At 44.0% G+C, this 25,712-nt stretch overlaps 3 protein-coding genes, 1 long non-coding RNA gene and 1 other non-coding gene across 5 annotated transcripts in view; 2 read left to right on the top strand and 3 right to left on the bottom strand.

Moving 5' to 3' along the window:
* Positions 1-463, bottom strand: part of AP2B1 (adaptor related protein complex 2 subunit beta 1) — a 115,549-nt gene extending 115,086 nt beyond the window's left edge. Inside the window, exon 1 of the mRNA XM_040244059.1 lies at positions 445-463. The gene's annotated coding sequence lies outside the window, so the exon portion shown is untranslated. The remainder of the gene's footprint in view (positions 1-444) is intronic.
* Positions 445-4,668, top strand: PEX12 (peroxisomal biogenesis factor 12). The gene is made up of 3 exons (XM_040244063.1): positions 445-1,308; positions 1,603-2,156; positions 3,173-4,668. Exons 1-3 carry the CDS (start codon positions 1,183-1,185, stop codon positions 3,570-3,572), a joined length of 1,080 nt encoding a protein of 359 aa, XP_040099997.1. The 5' UTR covers positions 445-1,182; the 3' UTR covers positions 3,573-4,668.
* A 369-nt stretch (positions 4,669-5,037) lies between these two features.
* LOC120866373 lies at positions 5,038-7,933 on the bottom strand. The gene is made up of 2 exons (XR_005721645.1): positions 7,461-7,933; positions 5,038-5,484 (listed from the first exon to the last, which is right to left on the bottom strand). It is a non-coding gene; the product is annotated as an uncharacterized LOC120866373 (long non-coding RNA).
* On the bottom strand, positions 5,608-5,704 carry LOC120867461. The gene has a single exon (XR_005721889.1). It is a non-coding gene; the product is annotated as a Z30 small nucleolar RNA (small nucleolar RNA).
* Positions 7,934-9,820: 1,887 nt separating the features above from the next.
* SLFN14 (schlafen family member 14) lies at positions 9,821-25,645 on the top strand. Its single transcript, XM_040244465.1, has 6 exons — positions 9,821-9,863; positions 12,783-12,823; positions 17,184-18,255; positions 19,947-20,075; positions 21,516-22,230; positions 24,696-25,645. The coding sequence occupies exons 1-6, from the start codon at positions 9,821-9,823 to the stop codon at positions 25,528-25,530; spliced, it is 2,835 nt and encodes a 944-aa protein (XP_040100399.1). The 3' UTR covers positions 25,531-25,645.
* The last annotated feature ends 67 nt before the right edge of the window (positions 25,646-25,712 follow it).

Here is a 25,712-nt window from a genome sequence, read left to right as displayed (position 1 = left end):
CCAATGCATGAAAGTGAAAAGTCAAAGTGAAGTCGCTCAGTCGTGTCCGCCTCCTAGCAGCCCCATGGACTGCAGCCTACCAGGCCCCTCCATTCATGGGATTTTCCAGGCGAGTACTGGAGTGGGTTGCCATTGCCTTCTCCGCTATCTCTGCCTATGTCGCTTTAAATCCTTCCCTAAGGCTGCAGATAATAGTGAACCACGACCCCCGCCGCAAGCAAAGTGAGGCTTCCATCTCCACATTCCCTTGGGTCCCTCGCCCCTATCTGGTTCGCCCCAGGGAACAAACGCCTCAGCTACAGGCCGAGCTCAGGCTCCAGACGTCGATGCAGTGCCCCCAACACCTTGCCAAAAAGTCTCCGCAGAGAGAGATCAGAGCTGTGGCTTTCCAACAAGACAGCGACGCAAACCCACTTAAGAAAAGTAAAACCAATCAGCAGAGACCTCTCCTCCAGCCGATCGCCTCTAGTGCCTCCTTTACCTTCAGCGGAGGCGGAAGCGGAAGTCCCGATGAGGTCATAGAGTTCCTTAGTTCCGGTTTCCAGGGCCGCATTCCGGGCTAGAGCGCCTCTCCTCCGCCGGCCTTCTCCAAGCTCCAGCGGCTTCTATTTCCGGCTGCGGATTCTGTCATAAAGCGGAGACCTCCATTCAACCGCGGTGTCGCGGGTCCCTCGCGCCTCTCCTCGCCCAGGGTCAGCGCGCTAGGACGGTCACGGTGGGGATACTGCTCAGGCCACAGCTGAGCCAGGCCGCGGAGGGCTGGCCGTACTGGTGCACATCCGATCCCTCAGATCCGCCTGACTTTTGAGCCCTCCTGAGTTAGAGTCCCTGACTGGCAGCCTCCAGGACTGCCGCTCGACAGGCCAGCGCCCAGCGCCATGCTGTCTTCCCCGTAGTCACGCTTTGTCCCGGGAGGCGCAGCGTTAGTCAAGTCACCCCTCCTACACACTATCTCTACCCACGTCCGTGTTAACTTCGTTCTTCACCTCCCTTCACTCGAACCCTCCCCCTCACCTTGCCTCCGGAAGAGGTCTTTCTTTTTTGCCCAGTTCCAGTAAAATTGAGGGGCTATCCTTTGAGATAAGTTACCGTTGAGACTGAGCACCCATCTGGCGCCCCCCAAAAGTTCATGCTTACTAAAGAGCTTGTGGACAAAGTAAAACCCAGTTCACACAAGAAACTATGGCTGAGCATGGGGCTCACATCACGACTGCCTCTGTCGTGGATGACCAGCCATCCATCTTTGAGGTGGTAGCACAGGACAGTTTAATGTCAGCAGTGAGACCTGCTCTTCAGCATGTGATCAAGGTAAGAATTTAATTTTCTGGAAAGTTTTAGGGATGTCTGGGGTTAAAAAAAACAATAATTTGAATTTGTTGGCCTCGGTTTCGAAATAATCAATTAGTATATAATTCATATCCTATGATTTAACAGTTATGGAGTCTCTCTTCTGTGTAGAGTGTTGTGAGCACTACATACCCAGCCCTTCAGGGAGGTTAGGTGTAGAAAGAAAAGTGTAGAATTTAGAGGGGAAAAAGGAAATATAAATAACAAGGCATAGTAGCTGTTGTAATGGAATGAATTTCATTTATTTTGCTGTAGGTTCTTGCAGAATCAAATCCTGCCCACTTTGGCTTCTTTTGGAGGTGGTTCGATGAAATCTTCACCCTGCTAGATCTTCTGCTCCAGCAGCATTATCTGTCGAAAACCAGCGCCTCCTTTTCTGAAAACTTTTATGGCTTAAAGAGGATTGTAATGGGAGACCAACACAACCTCCAGAGATTGGCCAGTGCTGGTCTCCCAAAGAAGCAGTTTATGAAATCAGTTATGTTCCTGGTTCTTCTTCCCTATCTGAAAGTGAAACTGGAGAAGCTGGTTTCTAGCCTGAGAGAAGAGGACGAATATTCCATCCATCCCCCTTCTTCCCGCTGGAAACGATTTTACAGAGCCTTCCTGGCAGCCTACCCATTTGTTAACATGGCCTGGGAAGGCTGGTTTCTGGTACAGCAGCTTCAATACATTCTAGGAAAGGTTCAGCATCACTCACCACTGCTGAGGCTGGCTGGAGTTCGGCTAGGTCGGCTTACAGTTCGGGATATACAAGCTCTGGAGCACAAACCAGCTGAGGCCAGCATGATGCAACTACCAGCTGGGAGGTAAGGCCTTAACATTTCCCCAAAGTCTTTGATTAGTAAATCCTAAAATCTGATCCCAATTTCATAATTCACCTCCCTCAGTCCACTCTGAGGTCATTTCATAAAATCATTGAAAAATTCATGTGTCCATAAAATAAGGATTGCCATCCTGTTGACTTTCCTCCTCATACTGCCTACATTTTTGTACACACTTGCTATGTACCAGGCCCTGTGCTAGTACATAGATGTTTATGTATATCACCTCAATCCTTATCACAATGAAATAATGCATAAGCACCGTTTAACAGTTGAAGAAACTAAGTTCTAATAGTTAAGTACCTTGCCAAGGCCACATAGCTCGAAGGTGGCAGAGCTGAGATTCCAGCCAGATCAATACAGTTCTACAGACTGCTCTTACCGTGGTGCTCTCCCCCTTCCATTTGGTGCTAGTGGTAAAGAATCTGCCTGCTGCAGGAGATACCAGACACTAGGGTTCAATTCCTAGGTTGGGAAGATCCTCTGGAGTAGGAAATAGCAACCCACTTCAGTATTCTTGCCTGGAAGAGCCCATGGACAGAGGAGCCTGGTGGGCCACAGTCCATGGGATCGCCAAGAGTTGGACAGGACTGAACGTGCACACACATCCCACTTCTAGTTAGTGTTTGTGTTCTCCTACAAGTTCAAATATATTCCTCAATACCGCTGAGTTGTTTTTTTCCCCTGGATATTACTGTCCTTCACCCCCTGCCCCAAAAGATCTATATAATCAGTATACAAGTTGATTATATAGTCTGTATAATCTCACTAATTTCTTTCTCAAAACACAAGCTCTAGTCATTAAAAACAAATCTTAGCTCCTATACTCCTAAAATATTGTAAATCAGAAAGAGGAAGGGACCATTAAGGATACAATTTTCAATCCCCAAGCTAAATCAGATTCCAATGAAAAATACAAGAACTACGTTTCTCTTAGTCATTCTGTGATTATACCTAAACAAACACTTTCTTTTTGCCTCCTTGTTCTATTCTCCAAACAGCATTGGTGAGAAGATAAAGTCAGCTCTGAAGAAAGCCGTCGGGGGTGTTGCCTTATCCCTCTCTACTGGCCTTTCGGTGGGTGTATTCTTCCTGCAGTTCCTTGAGTGGTGGTATTCATCGGAAAACCAAGAAACCGTCAAGACCCTGACTGCTCTGCCTACTCCACCACCACCTGTACACCTAGACTACAATTCTAATTCTCCCCTGTTACCCAAAATGAAGACTGTGTGCCCACTGTGTCGTAAAAACCGGGTGAATGACACGGTTCTCGCCACCTCCGGCTATGTGTTTTGTTATCGCTGTGTGTTTAATTACGTGAGGAGTCACCAGGCTTGTCCTATCACAGGTTATCCAACAGAGGTACAGCATCTCATTAAACTGTACTCCCCTGAGAACTGAAAGGGATTAGCACCTTACCTCACAACAAAATGATTGCACTGTAAGGCCACAGGGCTGGTTTTCCACAGGGTAAATAGAATTTTTGATACTTCTCATTCTCAATTAATAATTGTGTGAACTTCAGACAACCACATGGATTTCTTTAAAAGGATTTACTCGTTGATCTTAACCTTTTAGCTTGCTCCCTAGACACCCCTACTTAGAGTGGACTGAACTGGTTAGAGAGAGAATCAGGACTGGCAAGGGATGTGAGGGTCAGCAAAGAGGAAGGGATAAAAGAGAATACTTGACACAGAAGATCTTCTCTCCCCTTTGTTAAAGGACAAGAGGTATAGAAGCTCTCAGGGAAAACCCAGGTTAGACCTCATTAAATGGGTGGTGAATCGGAAACAGGCCTTTTTGGAAAAGAAAGCAATAACCAGCCTCTGTGCATGCTTGTGTGCTCAGTGGCTCGGTCACGTCCGAGTCTTTGAAATCCCATAGACTGTAGCCCAAAAGGCTCTTCTGTCCATGGGACTATCCCAGCAAAAATACTGGAATGGGTTCCATTTCCTCCTCTAGGAGAGCTTCCCAACCTAGGGATCGAACCTGCATCTCTTGTAGCTCCTGCATTGGCAGGCAGATAGATTCTTTACCACTGAGCCACTTGGGAAACGTGCCTCTGAAGAATAGGTTTTATTGGCTTGCAACCAGTATGAAATATGGACTTGCTCTTTATAGACATAGAAACGCTTTAGGAAAACAACAGCTCCTCCCATTTGCTGTGGCCCTCTGGTTAAATAACACCTGCTACAGTTTATCAACTTTTAAAGTTCCCTTTGAGAACCACAGGTGTCTTCCTTGGGAAACTGGTTAAAGGAAAACAGAGGTTGAATGTATATACAGAATAGTCTGAAGATTTCAATGTGAAAGCAAAGTGACTAGTGAAGAGATGGAGTAAAATACTGACCCAACTGTGACTGTGTACATAAAGCACCTTTCAATAAGCTCTTTCTGCTTATTAAGTTTGCTAAACTGACATGAATTATTCTGGCTATTACTGAAGTTTCTATGAAACGCTTAAATAAATTTTAAGAATAAATGTTTTTGGCAAAGAGCTGTTCAATGTCATGATTATGTGGAAACTGAAGGATTAGATGAGGTATTTATTTTTGACCACAACTCAAGGCTTGTGGGATCTTAGTTCCCTCACCAGGGATCGAACCCAGGCCTTCGGCAGTGAAAGCCTAACCCCTCGAGTCCTAAGTACTGGACCGCCAGGGAATTTCCTAGTTGAGGTACTTACAGTAAATTTTCATTTAGACTACTTTGGACTTTTGGGGGCATTTTGTATTATTTTGCTTTTTTTCACTAATCGAATACTTGGAGAAAAATCCTCTACTCCAACAGCAAGAAATTAGTCTTGCGTGAAATACCTTATTCTACAGAATTAAGTTACCTTTGTAGAAAAATGCAAGCCACTGGATTGGCAGGTTGGTGAAAATATACAGTTGTTTTTTTTTTTAATCATTACTAGAAGAGGAAGAATGAAAATGATCTGTAAGTGCCTCTGCTGAGACAGGTGTTTTCTAATACAACTCATTTTAGCAATTCAAAGCATATTTTATGACACCACAAAGGTAACAGAAATATTGAAACAGAATATCCTATAGATTTTAAGATACTTAAATTTTTTAATTTGTTTCAAAGTTAAACCCAAGACATACTGACTTAATAGGAAATCCAATGAGCAACATTTTTCCAGGCTAAGTCTGTCCCAAGACAGCACGTACATGTTAATTACTTTTATTTTACAATCACTGCTGAACAAGCATTTTAACAGTAATAAGTCAATAAGGGAACTGAACCAGATTCAGGGATGAAATAATGCAGTCTTCCATGAAGATATCAAAGCTGTCTTTTTCACCTCAACCTACAAAGAAAACGTGAAAGTATCAGTAATACAAAAGCATACTAAAGAAACGCTCTAACACATAATAAAGCCAGTATCCAAACAGACTAAAACATACCAGTGTAAAAAAACCACAGCCAGAATCAGCTCAGAGAGAAGATTAAGGGGTCATACCCTGGTCAAAGCCAACACTGAAGCAATGGCAATACCAGGTCAGACTATGCTTCACTCATCATCGCATCCTTGCTTTCACCTCCTTGTATTTCATTAGAGCAGCCCCAAACCCTATTTTCACATCAGAGAAAACTTAGGTTTACCCATGAAAAAAAAAAGGGCTTCTTTTCAGACAAATTTCAAGCATGGGCTTTCAATATTGCATCTTCCAGTATGCACCTTAAGCAACTCTGCTGTACAAAATGTCAACATGAACTAGTTTTGTTTTGGGGTATGTGGGTTTTTTTGTTGTTTGCTTTTAAAATCCAGAGTAGAGAAGCATTTACAGTTCAAAATAATTTCTGGTTTTAGTGAGCCCAAACACCATGCCTGATAAAATCTTAGGGATTGTCTGTGAAGGGATTTATAGTCTAGTTCTAAAGGAAAACCTTCAGGAAAGATTTTCTACTAAAAAGCCTTTATAAACTCCAATTCATTTAACATATAATTTGATTTACAATTCTACTGCCAATAAAGATGAAAAGTATTAGCCATAAAAATTTTATAGAAGTCTTCTAAAGAGTCCAAAACCCGAGGGGATATGATTTGACAAAGGTCCATAGCAAATTAACAACAGGGTTGGAAGAGAAACAGGTCTGGTTACCAGATTTATATTTTTCCATTACCAGCTAAATGTAAGGTTTAATTTCATTTTTCTCCAGAGGATGGGCAAGGTAAAGGAAACAATGCAAAGCCTGAGTAATTCACAACCTGGATAATCAATTTTTGAGAAAGTTGACTACATTTTATTTATTCTAAATGACACTTTCTCATGGTTTGCAAACAATGTCAACCTCTCCAGCTTTTCAGCAGAGTACTGTCAATATATAAGTAACAATTTTGGACACACAACATGCTTCAGTCGGCCACTTATAAACTGATAATAGACTGATACTCCCTAGTTAAAGCTGGACAGCTACATATGGCCTGTGTTCTCCATTCAGCAACTAAACTCCACAAAGAGAGGGAAACTACTAAAAACAAAGTGCCTTTTTAGAGGCTTGAGCCTTGATCCCACAAGCCTTTGCAAGAGTACGGGTTACAAAAAAACCAACGAGCTAACAGAACTTAATTTAAATAACTCTGTCTCAAAGCAGGAAACTTGTGAGCGGAGCTCCAAGTGTGCTCCAGTCACTCACAGTGGGCACACTTTCCTAGTTCTCTTCCTCTGTGAACTTCTCTGTCTGGCATGCCTTCCCTACCCACTTCAATCTGGAGAAAGTCTAATTATAGTTCTAAAGCCTTGTTCAAATGTCATCTCTGTTAAGTGAAAGTCGCTCAGTCGTGCTGACTATATGCGACCTCATGGACTATACAGTCCATGAAATTCTCCAGGAGTGGGCAGTCTTTCCCTTCTCCAATGGATCTTTCTGACCCAGGAATCGAACCGGGGTCTCCAGCATTGCAGACGGATTCTTTACCAGCTGAGCTATCAGGGAAGACCCCTTCTCGGTTAACTCGTCCCTAACTCCCTCAGTTACCCCCTCCTCTGACTCTCACAGCACTTTTTCCGACCATAGTAGGCGTCACACGCCAAATATTCACTCATTCCCATCCTCCACCTCCTTGTCTCATCCACCAGCCCCATCACACAAACAGAGCTCCTGAAGAACCAGGACTGGGTCTCACTGGCCTTTGCAACCATTACACTCAGCAGGGAACCTGGGGCAACAGAAGGCGGCTCAATAAACGAGCGTTTAATTTAGTCAATGAATGACCCTCCCTACTAAACTCTAAGCTCCTAGATTATAAAAGCATCAGCACAATTTATAAAGCTGACTTACCTCCAACATTTCATGCTGGTTTAAGGACGTTCCGCAAGCATCTATAAGCCCTCCTTCCTCCAGCTTCTAACTCAAGGCTTTCTGCATGGCGCCCTGCGCAGGACCACCAATGCTTACACGCAGTGAACTCTCAAAATGATGATGATAATAAGAAAAATAACAATACTACTAATACTACCAATACGTCCAAACCTCACCAACTTCAGGAAAGACTGAGGGAAGCCATTCTTGTGGGGGAAACACGAGTAAGGCCGGAGCCAGGGTGCAAACCAAAGCTGCAGGCAGGGGCTCTGCAGTCCGCTTTCCGAACCTCCCAAAACGCTTACGTCCTACATTCTCACGAGGCCTGCCCTACCCTGCTGAGGCTGACGGCAGCCCCCCCTGTGCTGTACTGTGCGGGAGGCAGCCACTTGCCGCTTTCCAGACTCCTGCTCCTCGCGGCGGGGCCAGCAGTCCCGCGAGAGGAATAACCAATCACGCGGGGGCCAGTGGATCACGTGGCGCCCAGCATTGAGGCGGGGCTGGTGCGGAGAGCAGCCAATCGGAGCACGAGGCGAACTTTGGGGACAGAGCCGGCCAGAGGGCGCAAGCGCATTTGCAGTCGCTCTGGGCGGGTTCTGAAGCCTGAGTTAGAAGTTAGACTCTGGGTAGTTTCTGCCCTTCCTTCAATTCCTTAATCTGCTACGTTGGAGAGGCTGTTACCTGGAGTGCCTTGTTTCACTAGGGAAAGGGTTGTAGAGTGTGTGTGCTCTGGACTTTTGGGAATGTCGGCTAAAAAAGATGTACAACATGAGAGTTGTGGGTTAAGTTCTATTTGGGGCAGAATGAGGACTGCAGCCCTGGAGGCAGCATCTCAGATAGCTCTGAGAGACTAGTCCAACGCAGCAGTGGGTGAAAGACAAGATATAAGGTTTTGGTAAAGGAGGAGTTCAATACCCTGAAGCACTCATTTTACAAAAGGCTTTTTGTTAGTCCTGAGGATCTGATGTCACCATGAAGGGATTTAGTGCTTCTCTAGGTATGAGGAGATGGAAGGCTTGAGATCATAAAATCTGTTCCTAAAAACATCTATCTAAAGACCTGTCCCACCAGATTCCCTGGAGCACAGAGTGCCTCACTCCATCCTGAACTCCCTCAGGGGCTGTTGAAGGTCAACAGCTATTCAATCTCTGTAGAGGCAGATGGCAAACCGCTTTGCTGTTCAGTTGTTGGCAATGCTCTTCATTAAGTGCCAATTTGTAGTTGACAGCAAGAGCTATCAGTTCAGACAATGATCCAGCAATACTGCGCTTGTGCCCAAACTCCCACCTGAGCGCTAGAGAGGTTGGGGTGAACTTTGATGAACGTACCCCTTCTTCCCCACCCAGGGGAAACTTATTGGCTGGTCAGAGGTTTGGGCGCTTCCTAAACAACAAAGGGAATTGCAACCCACTCCAATATTCTTGCCTGGAGAATCCCGTGGATGGAGGAGCTTGGTAGGCTACAGTCCATGGGTCGCAAAGAGTCGGACACGACTGAGCGACTTCACTTTTCACTCAACAACAAAGAGAGGGCATTAAATATCAAAGAACTGCAAAGGAGTGCGGGAAAAATGTCATGGAAGAGGTGGCCTTTGATCTGAGTCTTGAAAGATGTGTGTGATTTGAGAATTAGGAGATTCTGGGAGCAGATAAATTAACTCTTGAATTAAATAAGAAAGCATAGGTGAGTGAGTGAGAGTCATTCAGTCATGTCCGATTCTTTGCGACCCCATGGACTGGAGCCCACCAGGCTCCTCTGTCCATGAAATTCTCCAGGCACAAATATTGGAGTGGGTTGCCATTCCCCTCCAAGTTTAGGTAAGGTTGAAATGGTGTAGTGTTTCTCAAAAGTCAGTGAGTTAGAAACACCAGGAGGAAAGTTAACATAGATGTCCTAAAACATCAAAAACAAAGGGCAAAACTGCACAATTCAGTTTTCTGGAATCAGTAAGGTTGAATCTGGAGGTGGAACCCCCCAGGTGTGTATATTTTTAATAAGTATGTTAAGGGAGCAGGCTTCCCAGGTGGCTCAGTGGGTAAAGAATCCACCTGCAACGCAGGAGATGCAGGCAGATGCGAGTTCGATCCCCAGGATCCACAGGTCAGGAAGATCCTCTGGAGGAGGGCATGGCAACCCACTCCAGTATTCTTGCCTGGGGAATCCCATGGACAGAGGAGCCTGCTGGGCTACAGTCTATAGGGTCACAAAGAGTTGGACACGACTGAAGCTACTGAGCACACACACACACACATGCATGCCAGGGGAGATTCTGATTCACACCAGAGTTGAGGACCAGTGTTAGCCATGATGAAAGGGGGTGGCACGAATGAAAGGCCGAGATGGCGGCTTACAGCCTGTGCAGATTAGACTATTCTGGACAAAGTGAGCAATGTGAAGATTTCAGAGTCTAAGGAGATAGGTGATTAGATATGAAAACCCATTAGGCAACTATGTTTTTAAATAGATGGAAGGAAGGCAGAGTGAAAGAAGGGGAAGCTATTTCAAGTGATGGCAAGTGTCCAGGTGACAGCTAGTAAGAAATGGACAGGTGGCATGTGAAGGGTGGCAGGAGGATAGGGATGGGGAGAAAGACATGAAGAAATAAAAGGAAAGTGTGGAGAAAAATGGAATGCCTTCTTTAGAGACCTATTAAGGATCCTCATTGTACTTTAGAGGCTTCCCTGATACCTCAGTTGGTAAAGAATCCACCTGCAATGCAGGAGATCCCGGTTTGATTCCTGGGTCAGGAAGATCCGCTGGAGAAGGGATAGGCTACCCACTCCAGTATTCTTGGGCTTCCCTTGTGGCTCAGCTGGTAAAGAATCCTCCTGCAATGTGGGAGACCTGGGTTCAATCCCTGAGTTGGGAAGATCCCCTGGAGAAGAGAAAGGCTACCCACTCCAGTATTCTGGCCTGGAGAATTCCATGGAGTGCATAGTCCATGGGGTCACAAGAAGTTGGACCTGACTGAGTGACTTTCACTTTCATCACTTTCATTATACTTTAAAAATAAGAGAGTGTAGACAGTGAAGAGAATGGGCCTTTGCAAGTGCTGTTTCCTTTTCCTGGTATTCCCCTTTCTTCCCCATCACCCTTTCTCAACCTGGTGCACACTTACCCGCAGGATGAAGCTCATATACCATCTCATTTATGAGATCTTATCTTGTTCTCACAAGCTTAGTCATTTTCACTTGTTAGAACACCCAAAGCACACTGTTCATATGAGTCTAGCTTGCCAGAATGGCACTAGAGTGTTATGGTCATTCGTATGGGTTATAGTATTTGCAAGCATCACAAACTCTCTGTTCCTCAGTTTCTCTATCTGTAAAAGTGGGAATAATGACAGTACCTACCTCATGGAGCTGTTGTGAGAATTGAGAACAATGCATAGTACATAAAGTTCTCACCTGGTGTTACCACATATGTTGTATTGCCATGAGTTCTTTAATACATGTTTTCCCCCTCTAGACTGTGAGCAGGACACGTGTCTTATTCTTGCTAACAGTAAAGGCCGCACGGCAGAATGATAGTGAGTTTTGAAATCAGTTGGACTCCAAGGGTCCGGATCTCAGCTCTGCTACCTACTATGTGTGTAGCGTTGAGCTTTAATTTTCTTAACTCAGTTTCTTCATTTATAAGATGGTGAAAATAATGCATGTCTTACAAGTTACTATGAGGACAATTTGAGAACATCAAAGTTGCAGATCTGGCCCAAAGAAGGCAGTCACTAAATGGTGCAGATGACCAGTAGCCCCAGAGCACAGTACTATGTTTGGAACACAGTAAGTGCTTGATAATTGATTATTAAATGAAAAGCTGACCTTCTATCCCAGGCACCATGCTAAACTCTTTGTATATATCATCTCACTTCATTCTCACAAGAACTATATGAAGAAGGCACTATTATTACTTCCAGTTTATACAGAAGGAACCCGAGGCTTGGATTATCTTAACCATAGCTTCAGAGCTAAAAAGTGATGGAATTGCAATGCCCTTGGGGCTCAAAAAAAAAAAGTGGTTGACTGAATGAGAGAATGAATGAAAGACTTACTCACAGTCAGATCCTGGTGTGGTAAAAACAGCACTGTTGCTGTCGGTCACTATGTTATCAAGTCTGCTATGCTAGTCAAGTCATACTGACAAATGAATTTAGAGTGAGATGAAGGCTGGTATTCTGCTGTTTGTGCTTTTGAGCTTGAAGGCTGTGCTGTAATTATCTCTGAGGATAAACTGAAATGCATAGTGAATAAACACATCTTAAATAAACTGGGGGCTCTATTTCTTAGCTAACTGTCAACAGCATGGCCAGATTACTGTCCCAAGACCTAGAGAGAATCACTGACCAAGCTACTGATTTCAAGTTGCTTCATATCACAAACATTTGCTTCTAGGTATCAGAGCCAAAATGAGAACTCCCCCCTGTTCTGATAACCTACTATTCATAGCCAGGAGACTTGACTAAGGAACTTTGAAGAAGAGAAACTCTTTTTGCTCATCTTTCACATCATCCTTTCTTCTCCTGATTTGGTTCCCAATAGTTCATTAAAGAAGAAGAAGAAGAACTTCCCTGGGGGTCCAGTGGTTAAGAATCTGCCTTCCAAAGCATGGGACATGAGTTTGATCTCTGGTCCAGGAAGATTCCACATGCCATGGGGCAATGAAGCCACTGCACCGCAAATAATGAGCCTGAGTTCTAGAGCCTGTGCTTCACAAGGCGAGAAGGCCACAGCTAGAGAAAGCCTGCGTGCAGCAACGAAGACCCAGCACACACACACACAAAGAATAAGAAGGAGAAAGCAATCCAATTCCTAGTTCTCCTGCCCCATAAAATGTCTTTCCTGTTGACTGGGAAGAGAAAAGGTACTTAGGTAAATTTCTGATTTTGAAGACTCCAAAGCAATCCAGAATCCTAAATTTGAGAGGCAGTGGAAGGAGTAGGAGCATTTGTATTAAACAGACCTGACCACACTCCAGCTCTTCCACTTGAAAAGTGAAAGTGAAGTCACTCAGTCGTGTCTGACTCCATGGACTGTAGCCTGCTAGGCTCCTCTGGCCTTGGACTTTTCCAGGCAAGACTACTGGAGGGGGTTGCCATTTCCTTCTTTCTCCAGGGGATCTTCCTGACCCAGGGATGGAACTCGGGTCTCCACCATTGCAGGCAGACTCTTCACCATCTGAGCCACCAGGGAATCCTGGCCAAGTAATCTCAGTTTCCATGTGGTGTGCCACACTCCCAGCTTGGTCCCTTGTGTCCAAAGGCACACGTCCAGTAAATGACGGTCTTTTCTATCTTTCTAAAAGTAAGTAATATCCGAAGGATTTCAGTGAAGCTGAGAATTAAGGTAGATGGTAGAACTAAAAGTGAGACTTCGAGGATTTCCCTGGAAGTCCAGTGGTTAACACTCTGCACTTCCAATGAAGGGGTACAGGTTTGATTCCTGGTCAGGGAACTAAGATCCTACAATGTGCACAGTGAGGCCTAAAGGAAAAAAAAAAAAAGTGAGACTGAGGACTTCCCTGGTGGTCCAGTGGTTCCCTGGTTAGGGAATTAGGATCAGCACTCAGTGTGGCCAAGAAATTAAAAAAGTGAGACTGGATTTGAAAATGACATGAGTGAAAAGGGTTAAACTTGAAGCTGAGAGCCGACCTTTGCGCTTTATTAGTTTGTTGGTGATGGACAGGGAGGCCTGGCATGCTGCAATTCATGGGGTCGCAAAGAGTCAGACACGACTGAGCGACTGAACTGAACTGTGCTGATTACTCATCATAGTATCCATTCTGCCTTCTGTCCTGGAAAGTCTTTTCAGTACAACAGGTACAAAGGGTCTGCCAGCAAAGCAGAACTTCACAGGAACAGTAACCTTAGTTAATGAAATACAAAGGGTATTCAGAAACCTATTTACTATTGTCATTTCATCATAAACAAGTTGAAGCAGGTGGTAGATGTTTGATGGTTTGACTTAGGGGGAAAGAACTGTGTTACTTTTCTGTGGCTGCTGTAACAAATTACCACCATTTTGGTTGTTTAAAAGAACAAAAGTTTATTCTCTCACTGTCAGGAGTTTGACACAAGGGGGCAGAAATCAGGGTATCAGCAGGGGCTGTGCTCCCCTTCCTCAGAAGCTCTAGGGGGCAGTCTATCTGGCTGTTCTCCATGCTTGCTGACACGCCCTCACATGTGGCCACGTCACTCCAGTCTCTGCCTCTGCAGTCTTTTGCCTTCTCTTTTGTACATATCAAATCTCTCTCTGCTGGTGCTCTTATGAGGACACTCCTGGTTTAGATTTAGGGCCCACATGGATAATCTCCTCATCTCAACATCAGTACTTAATCACATCTGTAAAGATCCTTTTTCCTTGTAAGTGAAAGTGACTCAGTCCTGTCTGACTCTTTGAGACCCCATGGACTATACAATCCATGGAATTCTCTAGGCCAGAATACTGGAATGGGTAGCCTTTCCCTTCTCCAGGGGATCTTCCCAACCCAGGATCGAACCCAGGTCTCCCTCATTGCAGGCAGATTCTTTCCCAGCTGAGCCACAAGGGAAGCCCAAGAATACTGGGGTGGGTAGCCTATCCCTTCTCCAGCAGATCTTCCTGACCCAGGAATCGAACCAGGGTCTCCTGCATTCTTTACCCACTGAACTGTCAGAGAAGCCCTTGTAAGTTAACATTTATAGGTCCATCCCCATCATCACCATCAATAAATGGTGGCCATCAGTCAGCCCTCTATAAGAAACTTGATTCAGTTTAACTAGCATCCCCAAATGAGATAACTGTCTCTTATCTGTTTTATTTTTTTCATTTAATTGTTTTGTAAATTATACAAATGATTGACATTTATTGAGGACCATTTAGAAAATACAGAAAAGTTAAAAACAAAAAGGAAAGGAAAAGAAATTTGATGAGAAGTCATCTATAATCCTCTCATCCATGACAGCCAAACCCTCATCAATGAGCATTTTTCTAGAAAGGGTCTAGAAAAGGAAGAATAGGAAAAATAGAATATAAGTAAGAACAGAAACAGAGTTGGACTGTAAAGAAGGCTGAGCACCAAAGAATTGATGCTTTTGAACTGTGGTGTTGGAGAACACTCTTGAGAGTCCCTTGGACTGCAAGGAAATCCAACCAGTCCATTCTGAAGGAGATCAGCCCTGGGATTTCTTTGGAAGGAATGATGCTGAAGCTGAAACTCCAGTACTTTGGCCACCTCATGCGAAGAGTTGACTCATTGGAAAAGACTTTGATGCTGGGAGGGATTGGGGGCAGGAGGAGAAGGGGACGACAAGAGGATGAGATGGTTGGATGACATCATCGACTCGATGGACATGAGTTTGAGTAGGCTCCAGGAGTTGGTGATGGTCAGGGAGGCCTGGCGTGCTGCGATTCATGGGGTCACAAAGAGTTGGACACGACTGAGTGACTGAACTGAACTGAACTGAAGAACAGACAAGCAATTTGGAAGGTGATAAAATAGGTTAATATTGTTCATAATGGATATGTACAGGGCAGCTTAATTTAAAATAGATATAGAGCTTTGAAATGAAATTAACTATAACAGAAGATGCTTGTAGGGTGTATGAAAAAAGACATTCAGCCTTTCAGAGGTGGGAAGTTTTAGCTTTGGCTCTGCACTTGAAAACCCCTGAGTTTTCCCATTACTCCTTCATTTACTCCCAGAGGTCAGACTGTGGCCTGCCTATCTGCCCTGTCATGGACTTCTCTTGACTCCTTATCAGCCTTTCTCAGTGGGTCAGTGTTGCAAAGTCTTGGGGAGTCTGGCAGAGTTCCTGCTCCTCCCAGGCTGATATCAGAAGGCAACAGGGACTGTGAGAGAAGGCAAACATTCAGACCAAACCCAGAGGTGGAACTGAAACAGCAAGAGGAAAAGCAAGGGCATCAGGTAAAAAAAAATTTTTTTTTAAATCTCATCCATCTCATCTCAGCTTTTGTCTGAGGGCATAAAGAACTTAATAAAATTATAGCTCAGGAGAATCTGGGAAAGGAAGACGAGTGAGAAATCTGGGGACATGTGGAGCAGATAGATGTTCATCTGGAGCTAGACTCTCAGACCACTTTGTATCTATCACGGTTGTTATCAGCATTCAAGTAACATCCATGAGAGTATAGTTCTTCTAGTTTAAAAGCAAGTAGATTTGTTTTAGTCCCTGCATGCAGAAGTTAGAGGAAGACAGATTATAGCTAAAAATAAGCAAGCTATATATAACAGAGCTGTCAGAAAATAGAAGGGGGACTAATTTGAGAGACAATGAGTTGTGTTATTGGAGGTGTTCAAGCAGTTACTGGAAAGCAATTTGCTGGGAGTTGTGAATATTACAGAGAGTATTTAAGAACCAGATTGATGGTTAAAATGATCTTTAAAGTCCCTTCCAACACTTCTGTGGTTCTGTGATATGAATAGAATCTTACCAGAAATTTCTCTAAGAGCCAGACATTTACATTTGTGTATAGGAGATGGTCACCTATGAAAAAAATAGGTTGATTCTGGTTTGCTTGGAGGAAGTGAGAAAGCAACCAAGAGCAAACTAATGGCAGAGGAGGGGACCCAGCCTGCTGGATGCCTGCTTTCTTTTCCTCTTGGTGGATATAAACAACACCCACATGGCCTCTGCTTAGCAGAGATCACATATGGAAAAAAAAAAAAAAACACGACTGGGCTCTCTTCTTCTAGAGGAAGAATTTTGGTTTGGGTTAGTAAATATTTTATTTTGCAATTAACAAAAACAAAGGAGGGGACGTTTCTGTAACATCTGCTTCTGGGGTGCTAACTTCAATTTAGATGGCTGTTTTTTGATCTGGGAAGCAAAAGGAGGTTGACCACAATTTAGTAACTATGTCTCAAAGGCTCATGTCCATTCCCAGGTTTTAGAGGTTCCCACAGGCAGAACTACTAGAAAGCAAGGAAAACTGTTCCTACATCACACTGTATAAGAAATGTGCTTTTAGAAGAATGTCTGAAGAGCTTGAAAGATTTCTGCATTTGGTGTCAGTTGGCATTCTTTCAGGAGTAGAATAAAGCTTTTTTAAATGTATCAAATAGCACATAGAGACTACCAAGTTTTATGTTTGTTTTTATAACTAGATCTTGTACATCACATATAGTTCAAACCTATGCTCTCTTGGTTCTCTATTGTCCTCTTTCCCCTTTGAATTGTAAATAGGAGCATCTTCTGATGGCAACCACTTCTGTAAAATTTGTTTAGCTCCTGTAACAATCCATGCCCTTTATATCTGGGCTCACTGTTGATGCTTCCTGATTTTAAATGAAAAATAGCTAAAATTTTCAACAATGCCATTTTTTCCTTTATGGTTGAATATGAAGCAGTTAGTTTATGCCCATTCACGCTGGGAAGCCTAAGGTCTTGACAAAGTTGGGAGAGAACCGTGAAATCTGACCTAGAAGGGTGGGTTAGGGGATGGGAAGGAGACTCAAGAGGGAAGGAATGAATGTATACACGTAGCTGATTCACGTGGTCATACAGCAGAAAGCAATGCAGTATTGTAAAGCAATTATACTCCAATTTAAAAAAGTGATATCAAAGATGATTTCTAATACTAAAATCTATCTCCCAGAATTTACAGCTTTGAAGAAAATTTTATAATCTCCAGAATTCATGTTGATACTGAAACAACATTTCTGTCCTAATTATTTATTGGAACCTCTTTCTGTCATTGTTTGTAGCGCAGAAGGGCTGCTGAGGTGGAAAGCCTCAAGATGGAGACGGAAATGCTTTATCCCGAGATAACCGTAGAAGTGGGCAGAGTCACTTTTGGAGAGGAAAACAGGAAGAGGATGACCAATAGCTATTTGAAAAGAACTGAGAATTCTAGAATCATCCAAGCGACATGTGCACTGTTAAATTCTGGAGGGGGTGTGATCAAAGCGGAGATTGAGGATAAAACTTACAGTTACCGATGCCATGGACTGGGACATGATCTGGAAACTTCTTTTCAGAAGCTCCTCCCTTCAGGCTCACAGAAATACCTTGACTACGTGCAGCAGGGACACAATCTTATGATTTTTGTGAAGTCATGGTGCCCAGATGTTTTCAGCCTAAGGATCTGCAGCTTGCGCTCCAATTTATATCAGAGAGCTGTGACTTCCACCATCAACTTGAGTGCCCACAGCGCCCTGGAGCTCCTCCGAGAGAAACAGTCTAGGACCCAGAGAGGAAGATCAAAGATGCAGGAGCTACATTCTCGGAAAGCTCTGGACAGATACACGCAGGAAGAGGAAGACATGAGGGTGAGTGCCTCAGAATTTGTTAAAAAGGATAAGCTCGTGTATAAGGAGAAACTCAACTTCACTGAGTCCACACACGTCGAGTTTAAAAGGTTCACCACCAAAAAGATCATTCCTCGGACTAAAGAAATGCTGCCTCATTATGTGTCTGCATTTGCCAACACCCACGGGGGATACATAATTATCGGGGTGGATGATAAGAGCAAAGAAGTGTTTGGATGTCAGGGAGAAAAAGTGAACCCTGACTTGCTGAAAAAAGAAATAGAAAACTGCATAGAAAAATTGCCTACATTCCACTTCTGCTGTGAGAAGCCGAAGGTGAACTTCACTACCAAAATCTTAAATGTATACCAAAAAGATGTCCTGTACGGTTATGTCTGTGTGGTCCATGTGGAGCCCTTCTGCTGTGTAGTATTCACAGAAGCCCCAGATTCCTGGATCATCAGGGACAATTCTGTCACGAGGCTGTCGGCTGAGCAGTGGGTAACCATGATGCTGGATATTCAATCAGGTAAAGCAGAAGAGAAGCCATTGTTCAATCAGGAGGCAGAAACTTCTGTCTTCATTTGGTTATTTGTCCAGGTAAAGAATGGGGCTTCCCTGGTGGATCAGCCGTAAAGAATCCACCTGCCAATGCAGGAGACACAGGTTCGATCCTTGGGTTGGGAAGATCCCCTGGAGAAGGAAATGGCAACCCACTCCAGTATTCTTGCCTGGGAATCCCATGGACAGAGGAGCCTGGTGGGCTACCATCCATGCCATGGGGTGGCAGAAGAGTTGGGAATAACTTAGCGACTAAACAACAAGAAAAAAAGAACAGAAATCTGCTTTTGCTTACAAATCTTCTCCTATTTAAGGGTGATTTTCTATATTTTTAGTTCCAAAGACTCAGAATATGAACTGTGTGAAGTCAAGAAAAGCCTGTATGTCATCAGCCATGAATTTGTGAAAGTTTCTTTTTTATTTTTCCTTTAAGCTTTTTAAAATAACATTCTTTTCTTAAAAGTTAACATGCACGTAATAGGAAACCAAAAAATACAAGAAGCAAAAACCAAAGTCATTCATAATCACAAGCAGTTTACCATTTGATGTATCCTTTTAGGTCTCATTTTTACACACTGTAAAGGTCTGCTGAAACAAATTTGCAGGCTGATATTCCTACTCTAAAACATTCATCTATAGTCTCTCTAAAGGTAATATTTTAGAGAAATGCTGTTTAAGAATAGCTCTCCACTAATCTTTTCAAGGGAAACTTGTTGACAAATTTGAATTGCTTCAGTAACATTAGGAGCCTATACCTTGAACCACTCTCAGGGCTGGGGGCACCACCAAGTGGAGAAAAACTAATAACTTATGCAAAAGGAGGTGCTGGGGAAGGGGGTGTGGGAAGAAGGACTTTGTGTTTTCACTTCTTTTCAGTTTTGCTAAGCATCAGCCCTGGTGATTTCAGATCAGCCCATAAAAGACTTATAGGCTGAATGAAGTTTATCAGTTTGCCTCCAGGGTCATTTAGTTCCAGATTTTGTAAAAAGAAGCTTGGATCAAGACTTGAGTGATTTTATTGGACTATACTTTCTCTTATCTTAGATTAGAGTTTACTTCACAGACACACACACCAAATTAGAGATTCTACCACTTCTTATTTTTCTAAACTTGGCAGGGGTTGGGGTGGGGGGACCTTTAACAACTATCACAATATAAAAAAAATTACTTTGCTTACTTAAAAAATTTTTTTTAGGCATGCTGGACCTTAGTTCCTATACTGGACCTTAGTTCCCTGGTCAGGGATTGAACCCATATCCCCAGCATTGGAGGCAGAGTCCTAACCATTGGACTACCAAGGAAATCCGGTGGTTACTTTTTCTACCATCCCACCACCACCACTACTAGAAACCTTTTCTCTTTAGGGGTGACCTGGAACCAGAATATTAGAATTGGAAGGAACCGCAGGAACCACCTGCTCACCCTTACAGTAGGACAGAGAGGAGAAATGACTTGTTTGAGATGAGTCACAGGTGACTTAGAAGGTGCATGGCCCTGCAGGAGTCCCGGACCTCCTTCCTAACATGTATGAACTATTGACAGCGTAGGAAGAGGGTGGGCAGCCCAGGCATGACACATGTCATACGTCAACTGTAGGAAGAGCAATAGAAAAGTTCTTTATCATCTAAAATGATGCTTTGTGGGTTTTTTTTTTTTTAGTTCCTTCCAATTTGGAGGCTGACCACAGTCTTCACCTGATTTCATCAGCTTCATCTCCCCTAAGAAGCCTGTCATATCCCATCAAAGTCCTAGAATTTAAGGCGGTTCTCCAACAGCACCTGTTTCCAGGTATTCCTTCTTGATTTCAGCTGAGGGGACAATTTATTCCCTAAAATTAAGTCGCCGGTGGGGGGTGGTTGGTAGCAATTCATCCCAGACTTCCTCCTTGGAGAAGGTCAGATGTAGGCTCAGCAGACACAATGGTGCTGAACCAATACACATGGTCAACTCTTGTTTTCAGTCATTAAATCCACCCTATGCTTCTGTGTATCTTTGGGCTTCCAGTCACAGATAGCTTTTTCTCCCCCTCCGATTATGAGAGAATAAATTTGAGAGAACTGCCCCCCTGGCTTTCCAAGGCAAAAGGAAGTGAGCCATGGGGTCACCTGGACGCTTCCAGGCGAGAGTCCAGGCAGAGTCTAAGGCAGAGTTTCTCAGTCTCGACCCTGTTGACATTTGGATTAGATAATTCTTTTTTAAATCAATATTTTATTTTTAATCGGAGGATAACTGCTTTACAATATTGTGTTCGTTTCTGCCATACATGAACATGAATCAGCCATGTATACACATGTCCCCTCCCTCCTGAACCTCCCTCCCACCTCCACCCCATCCCACCCCTCTAGGTTGTCACAGAGCACTGGGTTTGAGCTCTCTGCGTCCCTCGGAAAATTCCCGCTGGCTCTCTATTTTACATCTGGTTTGAGGGAGGCTGCCCTGAGAAATGGAGAAGGCAATGGCAACCCACTCCAGTATTCTTGCCTGGAAAATCCCATAGACTGAGGAGCCTGGTAGGCTGCAGTCGCTGGGAGTCGGACACGACTGAGCGACTTCACTTTCACTTTTCACTTTCATGCACTGGAAAAGGAAATGGCAACCCACTCCAGTATTCTTGCCTGGAGAATCCCAGGGACAGGGGAGCCTGGTGGGCTGCCGTCTATGGGGTCGCACAGGGTCGGACACGACTGAAGCGACTTAGCAGCAGTAGCAGCAGCAGCCCTGAGAATTGTAGGAAGTTTAACAGCATTCCTGGCCTCTAGCCACTAGATGGCAGTAGCACCTGTCCTTTTTGTAGCTTACAAAAAAACCGTTTCCAGACAGTCCCAAATACCCTACTGGGGGCAAACTTGCCACAGGTTAAGAATCACTGTTCCAAAAGGAAAGTTTTTGTTTCCCCAAAGCATCAGTTTTCTTTCTCCCTGTCTCTCTCTCACACACACACCCTTAACAAGAAGTACCTTCCTAGAGTTACTGGGTCGTTAGGGTTGAGGACAGAGTGCTAGAAGGCTGCTCTGTGAAGATCCCTCCCTGATTGCCCTTCCCTACATGAGAGCTGTCAGAAACAGGGACTTCACAGCCCTGGCCTGTGAAGAGGAGGTGCTTTATTTGCAGATAAGGAAACTTATCCTAGTCACAGTTCCGTGGCTAGGCTTACTTCATTATGAGGTCGCGGGAATACTTAAATGTCCTTTTATAAATGTTAGTAACCTCTATTCCTTGAATTTTCAGTGACACGGAAAAAGATTCAATTTAAACCAGAATCCCTCTGTAAGAAGCTCTTCTCAGATCATAAAGGACTGGAGGAATTAATGAAGACACAGATAGATCCTTGTTCTCAGGGGTTTGTGATAGTTTCCAGAAGCTGGGCGAGTGATGTCGGCTTAAGGAAGGAGCAGTATGTCCTGTGTGATGCTCTCCTAATAGCGGTGAATAGCCCCCCGGTACTCTATACAGTCTTAACAGACCCCACGTGGACTGGGGGTCTGGGGTATGCCCAGAACACTGCTCGTCAGTTAAAGCAGAAACTGGGAACTGTTGGTGGTTACACGGGGAAAGTGTGTGTCATTCCGAGGCTGGTGCACCTGCCCGGCACACAGTGCAAGCCCAGAGAAATCGCCTTGCGCTATCCCCAACCCTACAGGCTTGCTGATGAGGACGAAATGGAAGAATTGTTGCAGGCACTTATCATGGTCTCTTTGTGCTCTCGATCCCTTCTGAGCGACCAAGTGGGCTGTGAATTTTCCAATTTGCTTGCAGGGGAACAGTGTGAGTTGCTTTCACAGAGCCTTCAGGAGACACGAGAACTGTTCATCCACTGCTTTCCAGGAACCAGAAAGACAGTGCTGGCTATAAAGATCATGGAGAAAATTAAGGACTTGTTCCACTGCAAGCCCAAGGAGATCCTCTATGTTTGCGAAAGTGACGCCTTAAAGGATTTTGTGACGTAAGAACTTCACTAACTAAATACAATAAATGTATTTAGTCAGTCTTTCAACAGCATTGCACCAGTAATCTGTCTTTAGTGTAAGATTGTGCAATGCCTTTGATGCATACAGGCAAGAGCCCAAACTAGTGTATATTTGCAAGTGATCAAGCAGCTGAGCTAGAAAAGAGCACTTTGCAGTGTTCATGCTTAAACATCTCATTATCAATTAGCCACATAGGTATAACTTTCAATTTATAGAACTAGAAACATTTTTCCCCACAGTCTATGGCCTTAAACTTAAGAAAGGCTGGAACGAATCCATCTTGCTTCACATATGCTTTCTGCTTGATATTTAATGTTTTAATAGGGTATTTCAGTCAATTAGACATTCTACCTAACACGAACTTGATTTTAATTGCCGTTTGATTTCATTCATAAAATATTTTTATGTGTTTGACTTGTTATGATTCAATCATTTTAGAAACCATGCACATTTGCTTCTGATTTAAATTTTTAGCTTTCAATTTAGAAAAAGAAATTTGCTGTTATTCAATCCAGCGCATGAGGGCTTTTAGTTTTTGGTTTACTTGACTTATTTATCAAGCTCATCTTTTTTGAGCACCATTTGTATGCTAGATGTAGTGTACATTTAGTGTTAGAGGAGGAAAATATGTTGAAGACCTTGCCATAACACCCAGTAAGAGAGACAAAGAGAAAAATAAGCAATGGGAATGTTGTATAATTAGTGTGATAGTAAAGATATGCTTAAACTTAAGCTTAGGCTGTAGTCTGGTCAGCAAATACTCTCCAGTGAAGGACATCCTGACTTCTTTTTTAAGAAGTCAGTAGGAGGAGTGCATTAATTGGGGGCTGTTTGGGCAAAGAACACAGCAAATAGAAAGGCATGGAGATGAATCAGAATGGTAGGTCTGCCTGGAGCAGTGAGGAGCTGTGGGTGTGTGACAAATGACGAGGTTGGAAAGGAGGCAGATGCCAGATAATGAAGGATCTTGTAAACTGTGCTGAAGCGATGTTCTTTCTTATGCTTTATAGGTAAATTTTAAGAGAACCCCAGTCAAAAGCCAAGTTAAATTCAACAAGTATCGATGAGCACAGTGTGAGGGGGATACAGAGATGGCTAAGAATCAGCGCTTTTCTTCAAGAAGTCTACACTGTGCAAACTGGAAGAAAAGAACTTGAATAGTTGTGACTCAGGGGCTTGTGATTCTAGACAAAGGGATTAAAGCCCCAGGGACTGCATGTGCAAAATCAGGAAATCTGTAGGGATGGGTGATATGACTTGAATCTAAATTAGAGGAGGCAATAAACAACTAAAAATTTTTAAGTACATATATGCATGTATATCTATTTATAGGCTAAAATATACTATAAATGAAAATTGAGCTAAGTGAGTAGGATGGTAGCTCCACTGAGGCATAGCCCTGTAGACTTGGTACCCTACCTAACATCCTGACATGTCATGGAACTCAGAAACCTCTTGATGCTTTCCTAACCAAAATCTAGAGAGGCTTCTGGCATGGTACTAAATATAAGTGGGAAAGGAGGATTTTCTTTAGAGGAGCTTATAGGAGCCCATGTTTCTTTTTCTATGAAAATTATGATATGCCTCTTGGTGACTGCTTACCAGCTCTAAAAAAGATAGAAAGTAAAGAAATAGTAGTAACAAGTGTAAATTCATTTTGAGATTTCCCTTAGATATAAGGAATTTATCTTTAGGGATTGTTAAGCAGTAGAAAGGGACTGTAGTAGAAATAACAAAATCTTCTACCTGAGTTCATTTTAAAAGTCTCACATGCTGATTTAACTTGATAGCTCCAAGGATTAGGGTTTGCAATATGTATTGTCAGGCGGGCTTCCTAGGTAGCTCAGTGGTAAAGAATCTGTCTGCCAAGGAGGAGACACGAGTTTGACTCCTGGGTCAGGAAGATCCCCTGAAAAAGGAAATGGCAACCCACTCCAGTATTTTTGCCTGGAAATCCCATGGACAGAGGAGCCCAGCAGGCTATAGTCGCAAAAGAGTTGGACGTGACTTAACGACTGTGCGTGCACGCTAAGTCACTTCAGTCGTGTCCAACTCCATGAGACCCTATGGACTATAGCCCACTAGGCTCCTCTGTCCAAAGGATTCTCCAGGCAAGAATACTGGAGGGGATTGCCATGCCCTCCTCCAGGGGATCTTTCCCGACCCAGGGATGGAACCCCCATCTCTTACATCTCCTGTACTGGCAGGCAGGTTCTTTACCACTAGCGCCACCTGGGAAGGCTGACTTAGTGACTAAACAAGAACAAATGATGTCAGGAGCCTTGTAAGAAGAGCATTTTTGTAGTATTCAGGACACTGCTGAATCAGTGAATCAGCTTCCGGATGAGAGCCAGTCTCTAATGCCAATCCAGAGAGTCATATGCATGACCTTCCGTTTATTTGTATGCCTGAAGCCCTATTCTCTCCTTCCTCCTTACAGCCAGCAAACGGCCTGCCGAGCTGTGACCCGGAAAACCTTCATGGGAGGGGAGTTCCCAAAGATCAAGCACATAGTGATGGATGAAACTGAGCATTTCTGCAGTAAATATGGTGACTGGTACATGAAGGCCAAGAGCATCACCCACCCAAAGGTGAGGGGTGCTGGAAGTGAAAACCCACACCACGGGATTCTCTGGCTTTTTCTGGACCCTTTCCAAGTCCATTATGGAGATGGCAACGGCCTTCCGCCTCCATCTGCTCAGTTTCCTCGGAAAACAATCACCAACGGGATCCACTGTGCTCTGGAAATAGCGATCCTCATGAAAGAAGAAATGAAGAGGATCAAGGAAAACCCTCACCCCAGCGTGTCTCCAGACACACTGGCGTCGTTCAGGGAAGCTTCGTATGAGGAAGCAATGCGTGCCCAGGCTTTGCCTGGGGTATGTGAGACAGAGATTAACCTGACCACAGAAGAAATCGCAAGACACGTGGCAGAAAGATGTCACCACCTGTTCCAGTGTGGCTATCTGCCCAGAGACATAGCAATTCTGTGCAGGAGAGCGGAGGACAGAGGACGCTATGAGCTTGCACTGCTGAGAGCGATGAAATTATTTGAGACCTGTGGACCCACAAAGGTTGTGTTCAGCCAGGCCTCTGGTGTTCTGGATGGTCACATTGTTTTAGACAGTATTCAGCAGTTTTCAGGCCTGGAGAGGAATATTGTGTTTGGGCTCAGTCCAGAGTATGCCCTGTCAGAGGAAGTTCATAAGCTCTGTTTTGCCTCGAAAGCCATCAAACACCTCTACCTGCTTTATGAAAAGAGGGCAACCTTCTGAAAATTATTTCAAACAGTATAGGAAGGGACAGAGAGCAGAGTCTCCCTGCTCCCAGCAGGTGGCAGCTTTGCCCTTTCATGTGTCACAAGCGAGGACAGCAAGGCTCGGTCAAAATTGCATGGAGCCACAGAACTGTCTCCTGGCACTGGGCCTCCCAGTCTATTTGCGGTGTCACTGGTCTT

The sequence above is a fragment of the Oryx dammah genome, unplaced genomic scaffold, assembly GCF_014754425.2.
Source record: "Oryx dammah isolate SB20612 unplaced genomic scaffold, SCBI_Odam_1.1 HiC_scaffold_8, whole genome shotgun sequence".
In the NCBI taxonomy this organism is placed as follows: domain Eukaryota; kingdom Metazoa; phylum Chordata; class Mammalia; order Artiodactyla; family Bovidae; genus Oryx; species Oryx dammah.
The sequence above is the reverse complement of the archived record's forward strand: the minus strand, read 5'-3'. Positions and strand labels throughout refer to the sequence as shown.